Source organism: Parus major, chromosome 22 (assembly GCF_001522545.3).
Source record: "Parus major isolate Abel chromosome 22, Parus_major1.1, whole genome shotgun sequence".
Classification (NCBI taxonomy): Eukaryota; Metazoa; Chordata; class Aves; order Passeriformes; family Paridae; genus Parus; species Parus major.
The window spans coordinates 1901788-1914905 of NC_031790.1; the positions used below are offsets into that span (position 1 = coordinate 1901788).

Below are 13118 nucleotides of genomic sequence, written 5' to 3' on the forward strand. Positions count from 1 at the left end.
CTCACGATGTGCGGGGACTGGCGGCTCATCCCGATCACCGTGCGGTTGACCCGGCGCAGCAGCCGCTCCATCATCAGCTGGGTGTGCAGAGCAGTGGCACCCTGGGGACAGCCAGCAAGGGACATCAGTGCTCGTTCTTCGGGCACAGCCTGCCAGGGACAGCTCCCTGCGTGGGAGGACTGCCCTGGCAATGCTTCATTGTCATCAGGGGAAGGAGAAAACGGAGATTTAAGTGCACGATTTATCGATTCAAACACACTGGGATTCACTCGGCAGAGAATTCACTTAATGGATCTGTCCCAGCTTCATCAGCTCATCCTGGGGCTTTCATTTGTTTTCTCTGAACAGTTCAAATAATCTGCTCACAGCCACTCTGAACAATTCCCATGGCCAGAGTGGGAAGTGAATTTTTCTGGCTGAACAGTGATTGTTGTCCCTATTCCACAGCAGAGAGAACGAGTGAGCTCCTCGTTTTTATACCATATAATACTGCTTTAACTTGCCCCAAATTACTGAACAAGCCACCAAAGCAGCTGGGATGACATTTTGGTCCCTAGAAAGGGAAGTAAATGCATCTAGAAGTGATAACAACTAATTCAGCCTTTCCTGGCTCCTTTTCAGGCAGAACCACTACAAAGAACTGCACAGCAAGGCATCACAATTTCTATAAATATCACAATTCTGACTCATTAAGGCATAAGTTGAGGATGTTTCTTTACTGTAATTTCCCAAAAGAAGAACTGAGCTGAGCTAGCACTCCTGAGAGTTCATGCTCACCACATCTTTACGGTCCAGGACCTCCAGGACACTGCTCAGGAGCTGGGAGCTGGCCTCGTGGTCAGGCTTGCTGGAGTTGTCATCCAGCTGCCCGCTGAGTTGATCGATGAGCAGGGGCAGGAGGGCATCTCTGCACTCTGCAAAGGGACACAGGGACAGAGCAGAGCCTCAGCACACCCTGGACATGGGCAACCAAAAGGAGTGTCCTGCTCCTGATCCCATCTGGGACACCAGGACTTGCCTAAAGCCACTGGAGTTACAACAAAACAGACTGGATAGAGTCACATGAATCATGGAATACTAGAATGGGCTGGGTTGGGAGGGACTGAAAAGATCATCTCATCCCCACCCCTGCCATGGGCAGGGACACCTCCCACTGTCTCAGGCTGCTTCAGCCTGGCCTTAGGCACTCCCAGGGATCCAAGGGCAGCCACAGCTGCTTTGGGGATTCCATCCCAGCTCCTTCTCACCCTCACAGGGAGGAATTCCTCCCCAATATCCCATCTAATCCCACCCTCTCATTTATAAATTCTGCATATTCCATCAAACAGCACACTCAGTTCTCTGTCCCTCTAAATCCCCACCCTGGATCAGGATCCCACATCCTGGGCACTGTAGAATGACTGAACAGCAAAAAACTCCTCCAGGTCTTCCAAGGCAAGGAACATTTCTAGAGCTGGATTTAATGGTGGATTGCCCCAATGACTGGAATGTTTCTAGAGCTGGATTTAATGATGGATTGCCCCTGTTGACTGGCAGGGGAACTCTTTTTGAAGGGCGTGTGGCCCCTGGCAGAACCCAAAGCCTTCTCACCACTCACCAGCCTGCTTGAACAGGTCACTCTCCACGATCTTGGTCAGGCAGTTCAGCTTCTGCCGGACCAGCTGGTTGTCAGGGATGCTCTGGATGAACTTGCTGAAGAGGACACTGTGGGCAGCCCAGAGGAAGCAGAGGGTCAGCATTCCCACCCAGCATCAGCCCATCCATCCCACACGGACACTGCCCTGCACCTGGGCCAGACACGGAATCACAGGATCCCAGAATGGGCTGGCTTGGAAGGGACTTAAAGCTCATCAACTCCACCCCCTGCCATGGGTAGGGACCCCTCCCCACTGGCCCAGGGTGCTCCAACCTGGCCATGGCCACTTCCAGGGATCCAGGAGCAGCCACAGCTTCCCTGGGAATTCCATCCAACAGGCAAATTACTACAGAGGCCTGAGTTATTTTCAAGAAAATCAGCACAGGACTTGGAAGTAAAACTGAGAAGTGTTAAAGAACTGCAGGCTTAAACCTCTTGAAATTAAGCTTTTATTCCAGGACACAGCAGGTGTTTCACAAACCCTCTAAACAGGCACTGCTCTGTCCCTCCAGTGCCAGGCAGGATAATCACACTGGCTGTTACACCCAGGGAAAGCAAGAGCTTGGAAAGACTCATTTTGAACCAACCCAGCAGCCCACAGGTGGAACTTGGAACAACCACAGCTGCTAAGGCACATCCTCCTTCCAGATGCCCCCTTCATCAGGAGTGATGACTCACTCCAGCCTGAGATTCCCGTAAAATTAAATTCTGTGGGCAGTTGCTGCCTGTCTGCTACTTCCCAGCAAATCACTTGTGTCAGGACATGGAGACGGGCCTGGGCAGCTCTGGTCAAAGCTCTGAGCACCAAAACCAGGAACCCACAGGGCTGAGAATTTCCTGAATAAACACAGCTTTTGGTTTCCCAGCTAAGGCTCTGCCTTTGCCACACTTTAAGAAGCATTCACCAAGAACCAGTGGAAACTTGTGCAAGATTTCAACACTTCACTGTCCTCAGATTTCGCTTTTCAGTAAAATCTCAAGGTGCCTGTAAGGATCCCAGAGTCCTAAAATGGTTTGGATAGGAAGGGAGCATAAAATCACCCAGCTCCACCATGGACAGGGACACCTCCCACTATCCCAGGTCACCTGTCTCACCTGGCCTCGGACACTCCCAGAATGAAAAACTGGGATGCACAGAATGCTCTGTCAAAGTCCACTGACTTCCTTTCAAGCTCTACAAGCACTTCCTTGAGTCCATGCACCATTAACCTTTTTTTTTAGCCAAGTTTCCAAAATTCTTCCCACCAGATGAGCTGGATTTAGAGGACAAACAAACTTAACACAGTTACCTGAGCTCAACGGGGTCAAATACCAGTTTGACATCATTGATGATGCTCGGCAAATACTTCAAAGCTGCCCCCTGAAAGAAGAAAGAAACTAAGGACATGAAATGCACACGGGAAACAGTGCTTTTGTCAAAAGCAAATATGGGGACAACTGCAGAGGACTGGTTTAAAATCAAATTTATGCATCTGCAGAGCCTCCAGCCACCCCAGATGTGCAGTGCAGAGTGGGAAAGGTGGAGGAGGAAGAGGGATTAATGGGTAATTCTCTCATTCTTTTTTCTGGCCCAGCCCCTTCCCAACTGCACCAGTTGATCTAATTAAAGATTTTTACTTTTCCCTGGAAATCCTGCTCACCTTGATCTTGACAGCCTCCTCCAGGGGCCGGTCCATGAGGATGTTGAAGGAGAGGAACAGCTGGCGAATTGCATCATTGAATTCATTCCCATCCTCACTTTTCCCATAAACACTGCAAAGAACAGGGCCAGTTACACACAGAAATCCAGCAGCTGAAACAGGATTTCATCCTGTGGAACAACATCTTAATGGCATCTCCTTCTACAAAGACATGGGGGTAAAAATGGAATTGGAGATTTTGCATTTCATTCCAGTCATTTCCTGCTGGAATCTGTTGTAGGGGGAAAATTGCATTTTTTAGGCTGCCACTGCAGCAAATTCTGCTTGAGTTCCCAGCATTAAACAGGAAAATAATACAGAATGGCCAGAAATAATCTAGAATAAAGGGTTTTAAACCCTCACTGTGTATCTCTTGAAAGATGTTTTGAAACTGCAATTAAACAACTGTCATTGATTTCACCCCAACTGGAGAATAATTTAAGTGTCTGGGTATTTGTTTCTTAAAGTTTCTGAAAATGTGGAAGAAATTCCATTATTTGCTTCATAAAAACAAATATTTGGTTCCTTTTCAGCTCATCCATAACCTGCTTGCTGCATGCTAGGGGCGACTAAAAGGTTTTTCTCTTTTCTAACCTGGTATTTTAATTTTTGCTCAACTAATTTGTTCCAGCCACAGACAAAAGGCAGAAAGATCCTCTTAGTCAGTGATAGAGGATTTGGTGAAGAATATCCCCTTTAGTGATATTTACTTGAAGAAACTCCAGTGGGTTTCCCAGAGGAGGCCCAGGGAGGGAAGGGCTGAACCCACCTCAGGTACAAGACCCGTGACTGCACGATGAATCTGAACAGGTATTTCAGCGCTTTCAGGGCTGCAAAGAGCAGCTCTGTCTTGCTGGAGTCCTCAGCATTCCCCACGTAGCAGTTCAGGACTTTGGTGAGTTTCCTTCAGAGATAAAACCAAGAGGGGAACTGATACAGGCACAGCTCAGTTCAGAGAGGAACTGCAGCCCCAAAAGCACCAGAGCTCCTCCTCGCAGCCCATTTCCTCCTGAAATCGTGGGCTGAAAGCCTACAGATTCTACCCTCTCACTCTGCTTTTCTTCTGCCCTACAAGGAGTTGTCCAGGAAGCTGCAAAAACCCATTCCCAGGGGAAGGGGCTGAGGCCTTCTCCCCGTGTGAGAATTGCCAGGTGCGGAGCAGGAGGAGACAAGAAAATAGTGTGGAAGCATTGATTGCATGGAAGGGAGGGGAAGGAGGTGTTCCAGGAGAAGGGGACTTCAAATTGTGTTTCCTTTAGGGTGACAGCCAGGAATTCATGAGGATCACTAAAAACTGAGGGGAGATTTTTAGAGAGGAAAAGCAGTTTGGTTTCTGGTATTGACTTTTCATTTCTGTTACCACAAGGGTGATGACCTCTGCCTGAGAGGTGCTTGATCAAGGGGCTGGAAAGATGGAAACCCATGACAGAAGTGTCTTTTCTGTCTGCTTTGACAGAAAAAAAACCTCACACCAGGATTTTTTACAGGGCAAAAAGAGCAATAAGAAGGATTCTTTCTCTCCTGAACGCAGAGAAAGGATGAAACTCTGCTCTCAGCTGCCTCTGTCACATTCACATCATCAAAAATTACCTCATCAAATACATCAGCAAGAGCTGATCTCATCCCCAAAGCCCTCAGTCACACTGCTGGGTGACACCTGAGGTTAAGGATCAATACTCACACATAGGCCAGGGTTGCACTGAAATGTTTGTAAATGTAAGTCTCAAGCACAGTGTTGAAATGCTGGAACTTGATGTCTCCAATCAGAGAAATAATAAATACCTGCCAAAAATCCAGAAGGAGACAGGTGCACAGAGCTGCACAGTAACTCAAATAGAACAGTCTCTAATTCCATTTATTTTGCTGTGTTATCATTTCTGTTTTATCAACAGCATTAATGCTACAGTGAGTGTTATTCATGTTCTAACAGTCACTAAACACTGTGTGTGTGCAATTTACTACTGTTTTCACTGTGGCTGCTAAAAACCTGATGTGTATTTCAGTCCTGGCTTCTGAAAAAGCCGTAAGAAGCGCTTAAATATCATTTATTTCTAGAGCAAAATACCAATTGCTCATTGGAATCACCAGGAACAGACTGGGAATGTGGCTGAAAACAAAGATTCACTCACCAGGGCATCAAACACCAGGAAATCATAGGTTTCATTTTCTGACATTTCCATCATGATGTTGAAAAGTGCATCGAGGGTGTCTGGCAAAAACTAGAGGGGAAAAGGAACAGTGAAAGGGTGGGGAAAGGTAGCTGCTGCTGGCATCCTGCACAGGAGCATAAGCTGGATTGTTCTTGCCCTTCCAGCCCAGCTGAACTGTAAAACCTGTGCATGAGAAAACATCTAAAAGGGAACCCAGGCCTGTGTTCCTGCACAGGATTGTCAGGATCGGCTCTGTAGTAAAGAAGATCTTTTCTCCTCAGCTCTGAACAGCCCCACTTTGCTGTTTTATGGCCTTTTCAGCCCACAGGATAAAAATGCTGACCTTTCCAAAGCAGCCTGGCCCTGTCCCAAGGCAGGACACTGCACTCAGCCTGTCTGCAGTGACACAGCACCAACTTCACCTTCAGCTGCTCCAGAAGAACATAGCCTTGCACAATCCCAGCACAGTCACTCCTGGGACTCCTCTCTGCAGGTAAGATTTCATCCCAAATCCTTCAGCAGACCGTCTTCTGTGGGAATGCCCCCATTTCTGGCCCACTCCCTGCAGTATTCTATGAGATCTCTGGGCTGTCTTTGCTCCCAGATTCACAGCTAGATCCTCCTCATTCACAAAGGAATTGAAAATTAAAAGTTAGGCTTGGATGTATTTCTTATTTCATAAGGATAAAGGGGAAAATAAAGTCACCACCTTCTCCTTGATCCCTGTAATATTTAACTTCTGTAATTCTGGTGAATTCCACTAATGAGAGGTGGAACAGAAGTTCCCAGAGCAGCTGTGGCTGCCCCATCCCTGGAAGTGTCCATGGCCAGGCTGGAGCAAGCTGGGACAGTGGAAGGTGTCCCTGCCCTTGGCAGGGGGTGGAAAGAGCTGATTTTAAGGTCCCTTCCAAGCCAAACCATTCCATGATTTGACAATTCTCCCACTGCTCAGCACCCAGACCTGCCTCCCACCCAAACAGACAGTTTTTGGGTCCAACCAGCCTGACACACAAGAGTTTGTGCACCAAGGAGCCTCAGATCCCTGGGAATACCTTCACAATTTCTCCTCCTTCCACCTCCATGAGCTTCCTGAGGTTGTGGGCGATGTTGTGGGAGTTGGAGCGCCAGTTCAGCAAACCCAGCAGGTCAACTGCAAGGACACAAAGCAGCAATTACAGCTTCCAGCTGCCTGTAAGGCTGCAGAGCAACCCCCAGCAATGCTGGGGGTTATTTTTAGAGTCAGTACACAAGGAAAAGTCACCCTCAGGTACAGAATGTTACCTTGAGGTGTTTCTTTTGTCTTGGCACGAGAGAGAAGATCTGCTATAAATGGAAACCTGGCTGCCATCCGACAGCACATTTGGAGACCATTTTGCATTTTTATGGACTCAAGTGCAGGTATCTCAAGCCAGGAATTTTATTAGAGTGCATGACTTAGCCCAGGAGCCTTCCAGAGCTACTGGAAGTCTCCCATCATTTACCAGCACAGGCTGGGCTCGTGCACATATCTCTCCTCATTGTGACCCCTTCAGCAGCACAGCAGAGTTACTGCACATCGTCACCTTGGAGAGCTCAGTCCTAACTGCTGCTCTCTTAACAGGCAGAGGAAAGGAGACAATCAACCTTAAATATTTAGAATTGTGACAAAACACAGACACTGTCAGTGACAGGTGACATTTCCACACGTGCCAGCAAACTTTTTGGGTTTAATGTTGGCAGTCTGGATCAAATATTTGCATGAAAGGCTTGCACAGACATTCTGGGAGCTTGTTCTGGCAGCTTGACAGGACAGGGCTGCCACTGACACGTGAGCAGCAAAATGAAACCTGAAGCTCTCTGCCCACATGCAAAAACCTGCCTGAAAAAAACCTGTCCTGTGTATTTCAGAGCCCCAGAACGAGCCCTACCATTCTGGGTGAGTTTGGTGGAGCAGATGACGGTGGCAATCTGGAAGCTGTCCTTGGTGCTGTCCTTGGTGGGAGTGAAGTTGGCCAGAGAGTGCAGGTTTTTTCCTGAGGGAGCCTCCTTCTCCTCCACCTCTGTTTTGGTGCAAGGAAGGGTCAAATAACTCCTGGCATCTTCCATTTTCTTGTTGTCACCCTGTTGGATGGACACGGCAGAGAGAAGGGTCACACAGTGACAGACAGAATGGGTTTGAAACACTTTTTCATCTCTTTCATTGTTTGAGTTTCTGATTTCAGGGATAAGCTGTCTATACTACAAATGATCTGAGCTATTTGCAAACCACGGAGTTTAGGAGGATTTCCCACCCCCCACACACACATTCTGCAGCTTTCTACTGCTCGGAAAATCAGCCAGGGGAGAGTTTTGATGAGTTAAATATGAGACAAGGCTGGAAATGCCCAGGTTACCTTGTAAATGATCAAATTGTGTTTGCCATCCTGCAGCGTCGTTCCATCTGCATTCATCAGCTTCACAAAGCCCATGCCAAAAGCTCTCTCAGACCTATCCCTGGCTGCAAACAGGAGAAATCTTCATCAGTAATTGTCTTATACACAATCCAAAATGCAGCCCTCTAACCCCATCAGCAGAGTTATTTAACTGGTAACTTCATTTTATTTAACAGGTAACTGCAGCTGCACAAACACATCCTCCTGGAGCATCTCCCACACACAATTTTAGTGGTTTTTGTGCTGATACACCAAGAGATTAATTGGTTGGACTCCTTAGTCTTCCAGGTCTTTTCTAACCTTAACAATTCCACAATCCTCTGATATTGAATTCTACAGATATTTTTGGTTGGGAGTTTCGTTTGTGAGCTGTGGATGTGGAAGAATGTCACTGCCTTCAGAACCAGAAGCCTTTGAGAGCCTTTCAGTGGCTGAGCCTCACATTATTGATCTCATTTCAGGGCTCTGAAGTGATTTGATGGAACTTCTGGCTCCAACCCTCTCATTAGCCTTTCATTAGCCTAAATAGAAATCCTCCTATAGGAAGATCAAGACAAGCCCACCAGGCCTTGTAGTGAATTTTGTGAAATAAATTGAAAGCAACACCCTACACTGAGAAACCAAAGCAATAACAAACATTGATAATTGCCTTTTGGGGGAGGATAAAATGTGGCTCCTTATCAAATTTCAGTTTCAGGACAAAACCTGCACCAAACTTTGGGTGCAAAAAATTTGAATGATTTTTGGGTTTTTGCTTGCCACAAAACTGGGAATAAGTAAACTGAGCAGTAAGTGAAAAAGCAGAAATGCAAGTTCTGCACTCAGTGGGAGGAGCACAGCGATCCTGCAGGTGAGTCCCTTCCTGGTACTCACACTCCTGAGACGAGCGGTGACGGAACGTGAACCTCAGGTGGCAACGACTGACTTCTTCTATGGCAATGGCTACCTGCAAGGGAGAATGGGATGGAAACGGCATTTCCCCTGTCCCCAGGCACTCCCCAGCACATCCTGGAGCTGAGGAGCTGCTGGTTTTACACCAGCAATGGTTTGTGCCCAGAGGAAGAACACGGACAGAGCCGTACCTTGACAGTCTCGTACCAGCAGGGCTGCTTGACCTGGTAATAAACCACAGACTTGTACTCCGAGACTCCCTCGTAGCCAGCCCCGGGGTGGATGGCTTTCTTTGGACAAAAAACACAAGGCACAGGTTGGGGAGAAAGGTAAATCTGGAGTGTTTTGGGTGGTAAATCTCCAGAGGGTGCCAGAAGCCATCCTACCTCCTGCAGGTTGCCATCCTCGTCGTGCACGGACATGGTGACCTCAACATTCTTGGGGGTTTTCTTCTTGCCTTTGTCAAACTCGCCCTGGATCAGGGTGACGTAGATGTCATTCCGGACATCACCTGCAATTCCCAGTGTTTAATGAGCTGCTTTCTCATTCCCAGGTTAACAGTTAATACCCCTGGGTACCACGTTATCCTTGTTTTCCTTTCAGCCTTTAATTAACAACACTCACCATCGCACCATTTTCATCTCCATCTCAAATGACACAAAATCTTCTAAAATGAACCGTTTTTCTTTCTACAAACCTCTGTCCCTATGTTTTCTTTTGTTTCTTTTTTATTTAACAAGCTCTCTAGGGTTAAATCCACTCTGAATGGGTGGGTCAAAGCCCTACACAACTAAAATTCCTTTGACTAAAGAGACATTTTCTCCATAAACCATCATTTTGCCATAAGAAAGGAAACTCATGTTTTCAATTGCTTGTGACAAAAAAAAATAAGAAAATAACCTGGAAATTTGAAGAAAAATAAAAAGTTTTCAGATAAAAAGAATTTTATTTTTTTTTTAATAAATAAATATTTTGGGGAGAGAAATTCTAGAGTTTAAGCAGCTCTTTTACTCCATGGAATGTGGAGGCACACGGGACCTACCAGGAAGGATGATCTCAGGGAACCCCATTTTTCGAGCCACTGCAGTGGATCTGTCTACAAGGTGGGAAAAATCCTTCTGAACCTGAGCCAGATCCCCAGGGAGCAGCTTCAGGGAGACCCACAGACCTAAGAAAACGGAAATGACACTTGTTCACTGAAAACAAAAAGGTACAAACCTGTTAAATTTAAGCCTGTCCTTCCAAAAAAATCTGTGTTTTCATGAAGCCTCCTTGTCCTCATCTGGTTCTCTCTTGCCTAGTTCTCCATGTCCCTGAATCTGAGTAAGGTTTTGCTGGGCAAGAAGATTCTCTGAAGTAAAGCCTGAACTTTCAGAGACGAATCTTGAGTGTCTTGGAGCCAAGGAAGGCCAGAAAAATCCAAAATAATGTGATTTAACCCCAAAGCTATTTGGGACACACAGCCACATCCACTTACAAATATTTCACATCCATAAAACACTTTTATTTTAAAGTGACCTTAAACACATGACTAGCAAGTGAGGAGCTGCTCTCACGCAAGTTTTGTCTGGTTTCACTTAGATTTTAGCTCCGTGTGTGATGGAGGGACAAAGTGACAACGCACTGGGCTCGGGGAAGGGATTAAACTACACCAAACCTTGATCTTGAGACTTTCAGCACCCATTTATTCCCCTGGGAACTCCCCCAGCCCGGGTTCCCCCCAGGCTGCACCTTGGCCTTTGTGGTTGACCTCCTTGGCAGCGATGACTTTGTTGAAGACAGAGGTGAGGGGCTCATTCTCGCCAATGCCATGGGAGGTGATCAGGGGGGACATGATGAGCTGGCGCTGCCTGATGTAGGTCTCCATGGCAATCCTGGGCAGGGGACCCAAAAAAACGGGGTCAGGGACTGGGACAGACACCAATCACATACAAGGAGAGGGCTGGCCAACGGCCGGCTGTTTACCAAATAAATGTGGGGTTTTCTTCAAGGATTCCAAGGGGATTTTCATTCCTTCACCTGCACAAAATCCTTCTAAACCTTCCCATTAGGAGATGAATCAGTTTATCCCTCAGGTCTAAGGTAAGGAACACTGACCTCAGGATTTAAGCCATGACTTCAAATTTGCCTCAGAGTTGCCCCTATGCAGATTAACTATTGGAAAAGTACTATAAATTAATATAAATTAATGACTGCTGTGACAACTCCTAAGTGATGAACCCATCCCCAGTCACAAACAAGACTGTTGAGGTTTGGACCTTGACCCTAACTTCACTCCTGTATCCACAGCCTCAATAATGAAGGAGAAATGAGGTCTCCACAGGTTGCCCAGCCTGGTGTCCAGCTGGGGGTCAGAACTCAACCTCATTAGAGCAGAATTAAAATGGGAAAAAAACCAAAACCAGCAAAACAAAAACCAAATCAAACAAACAAGCAAAAAAAAAAAAAAACTCCCGAAAAAACCCAACCAAAACAATTAAAAAACAAACAAACAAAACAAAAACCCCTAAACAAATAAATAATCAATTTAAAAAAAAAAAAAAAAGGTAGCAGACTAACATTATTCTGCAAAGGGAAAGCCATCCTTCCAGGACCTGAAAGGGAAGGGGAACAAACCCAAATGTCTCCTAAAAATAACCTGTAACAACAAAAGGCTGCAGCCAATGCTTTGCTGTATTTAGGGCTGTAACAACAAGGCTGGCTCTACCCAAACAAGCTCAGCTTTCGTTACTCTAATGTGCCAAAAAAAAGTGAGCAAGCAGAGCAGGCAGAACAAACACACAAGTCTAACTCTCAGAGCAGAAATGCAGATCTCATCGGGGCTGGAATTTCTTCCTCAGGAAGAGGGAGGAATCCCTTCCCTATGACTGACCCAGACAAGGCAATGTGGGAAGGGAGGGGCAGCAGTGACAAATGGCTGTGTCTCTGCTCAGTCTCCCTGAAAATCCTGTCTTGCACTCCCCAAAAATTTTGCAAGTCACATCCCCCCAGGCCCCAGGACATTATTTTGCTCTGTGCTCCTCTTCCTCACCCTGAAGGTACCCAGAAATTCCAGCTGCACTGCCAAGTCCCTAGGCAATCGAGTCTGTCACAGAGCCATGAAAACAGAACAAAGGCTCCTGGGGGTGACAGAAACCTCTCCCTGCAAAGAGCTGACTGCTGCTATCAGCTGATCTATTTGTAGAGCCTCTGGGGCTCTGCCAGGCACCCAGACAGATCTGTCCTTCCCAAAGGAAGGGCTTTAGCCAGAGGTGCTGCGAGCTCTGGAGCACGGTACTCACTGCTGGAAGGGGATAAAATGCTGCTTCTCCTCGTCGTCCACCTTCCCATGGATGATGTCAGTGATGTCCATCACTGCAACGACACCAGAGCATCACTCAGATCTGCCAAGGACCCAGAGAGAGCTTTCCCCTCTCAGAATGGAAACAACAAGGGGTTATTTTGGGCCAGTGTCGCTCAGAACAAGGGCTCTGAGTGATCTGGGATAGAAAGGAGTTCATGGCAGGGGTGGAACTGGATGGGATTTAAGGTTATTTCCAACCCCAAAAAGACCTGGGATCCTGTGGCAGCAATGGAGGGCATCACTCTCATTTTAATTTTTTTAAAAGCACATTTACATTGATGTGCAGGTCAGCCCACAGCAGTGAGTGTGAATATACTGAATACACTCTGACAAAATACACCCTCTGAGAAAAACCAGGAGGGACTGAGGCACTTCAAGGCAAGGAAATTCCACTTATATCCAAATGCTGCTTCTTTGGAAATCTATTCCCACCAAGGCTTTCAAGCAAGTCCCTTCACAAGAAATCCCAGGAATAAAATAAGAATCTGGTTCACTAAGGTTCCTTTAAAATCTTCCATGAGTCCTGAGGAGCAAATCCCACTCTGATAAGGCCCTGATGGGCCTGCTGCAGCTGTGGCAGCCTGTTAAAAAGGTTAACAAACCTTTAAGTTTAACAGGCTAAAAGAGGTTAAAAGCCAGCAGCGAGCGCTTGCTCTCCAGCCAGAACCTTCACGAGAGATCTTGGAGGGGACAATCTGCCCTGGAGCAGAGATACTGGCCCTGGCACATTTCCCAGCACATTTCCCAGCTCCCAGGCCTGTACCCCAGTCCCCCCAGGGGTTTTCCTGGGTATCCCGGGGAGGCAGTCCCCACCTGCCACGCCGAAAGGCCTGCGGAGCCCGCAGGTGTGCTTCTTGCCATCCTTCAGTTCCATGCGCCCCACGCGCACGATCTGGCACACCAGGCTGATCCGGGGCCGGATCAGGTCAGAACTGCTCAAGTCCTGAAAAAAGAAGAGTTAAAATTGAGTTCCATCAATGTCCTTTGTGAGTGGAGGGGAAGGGAAGG

General features: G+C 47.0%; 1 protein-coding gene across 3 annotated transcripts in view; it reads right to left on the reverse strand.

Moving 5' to 3' along the window:
• DOCK5 (dedicator of cytokinesis 5) overlaps positions 1-13118 on the reverse strand; it is a 74516-nt gene that overhangs the window by 33908 nt on the left and 27490 nt on the right. For all 3 annotated transcript variants that reach the window (XM_015648867.3, XM_015648866.3, XM_033519448.1), the window contains exons 10-27: positions 12924-13053; positions 12049-12121; positions 10499-10641; positions 9810-9935; positions 9154-9278; positions 8959-9057; positions 8750-8822; positions 7838-7941; positions 7373-7565; positions 6518-6615; positions 5445-5534; positions 4997-5097; positions 4085-4219; positions 3277-3388; positions 2926-2996; positions 1598-1704; positions 778-914; positions 6-101 (exon numbers count right to left, since the gene is read on the reverse strand). In XM_015648867.3, the coding sequence (XP_015504353.1) occupies positions 6-101; positions 778-914; positions 1598-1704; positions 2926-2996; positions 3277-3388; positions 4085-4219; positions 4997-5097; positions 5445-5534; positions 6518-6615; positions 7373-7565; positions 7838-7941; positions 8750-8822; positions 8959-9057; positions 9154-9278; positions 9810-9935; positions 10499-10641; positions 12049-12121; positions 12924-13053 (2013 nt within the window). The remainder of the gene's footprint in view (positions 1-5; positions 102-777; positions 915-1597; positions 1705-2925; positions 2997-3276; positions 3389-4084; positions 4220-4996; positions 5098-5444; positions 5535-6517; positions 6616-7372; positions 7566-7837; positions 7942-8749; positions 8823-8958; positions 9058-9153; positions 9279-9809; positions 9936-10498; positions 10642-12048; positions 12122-12923; positions 13054-13118) is intronic.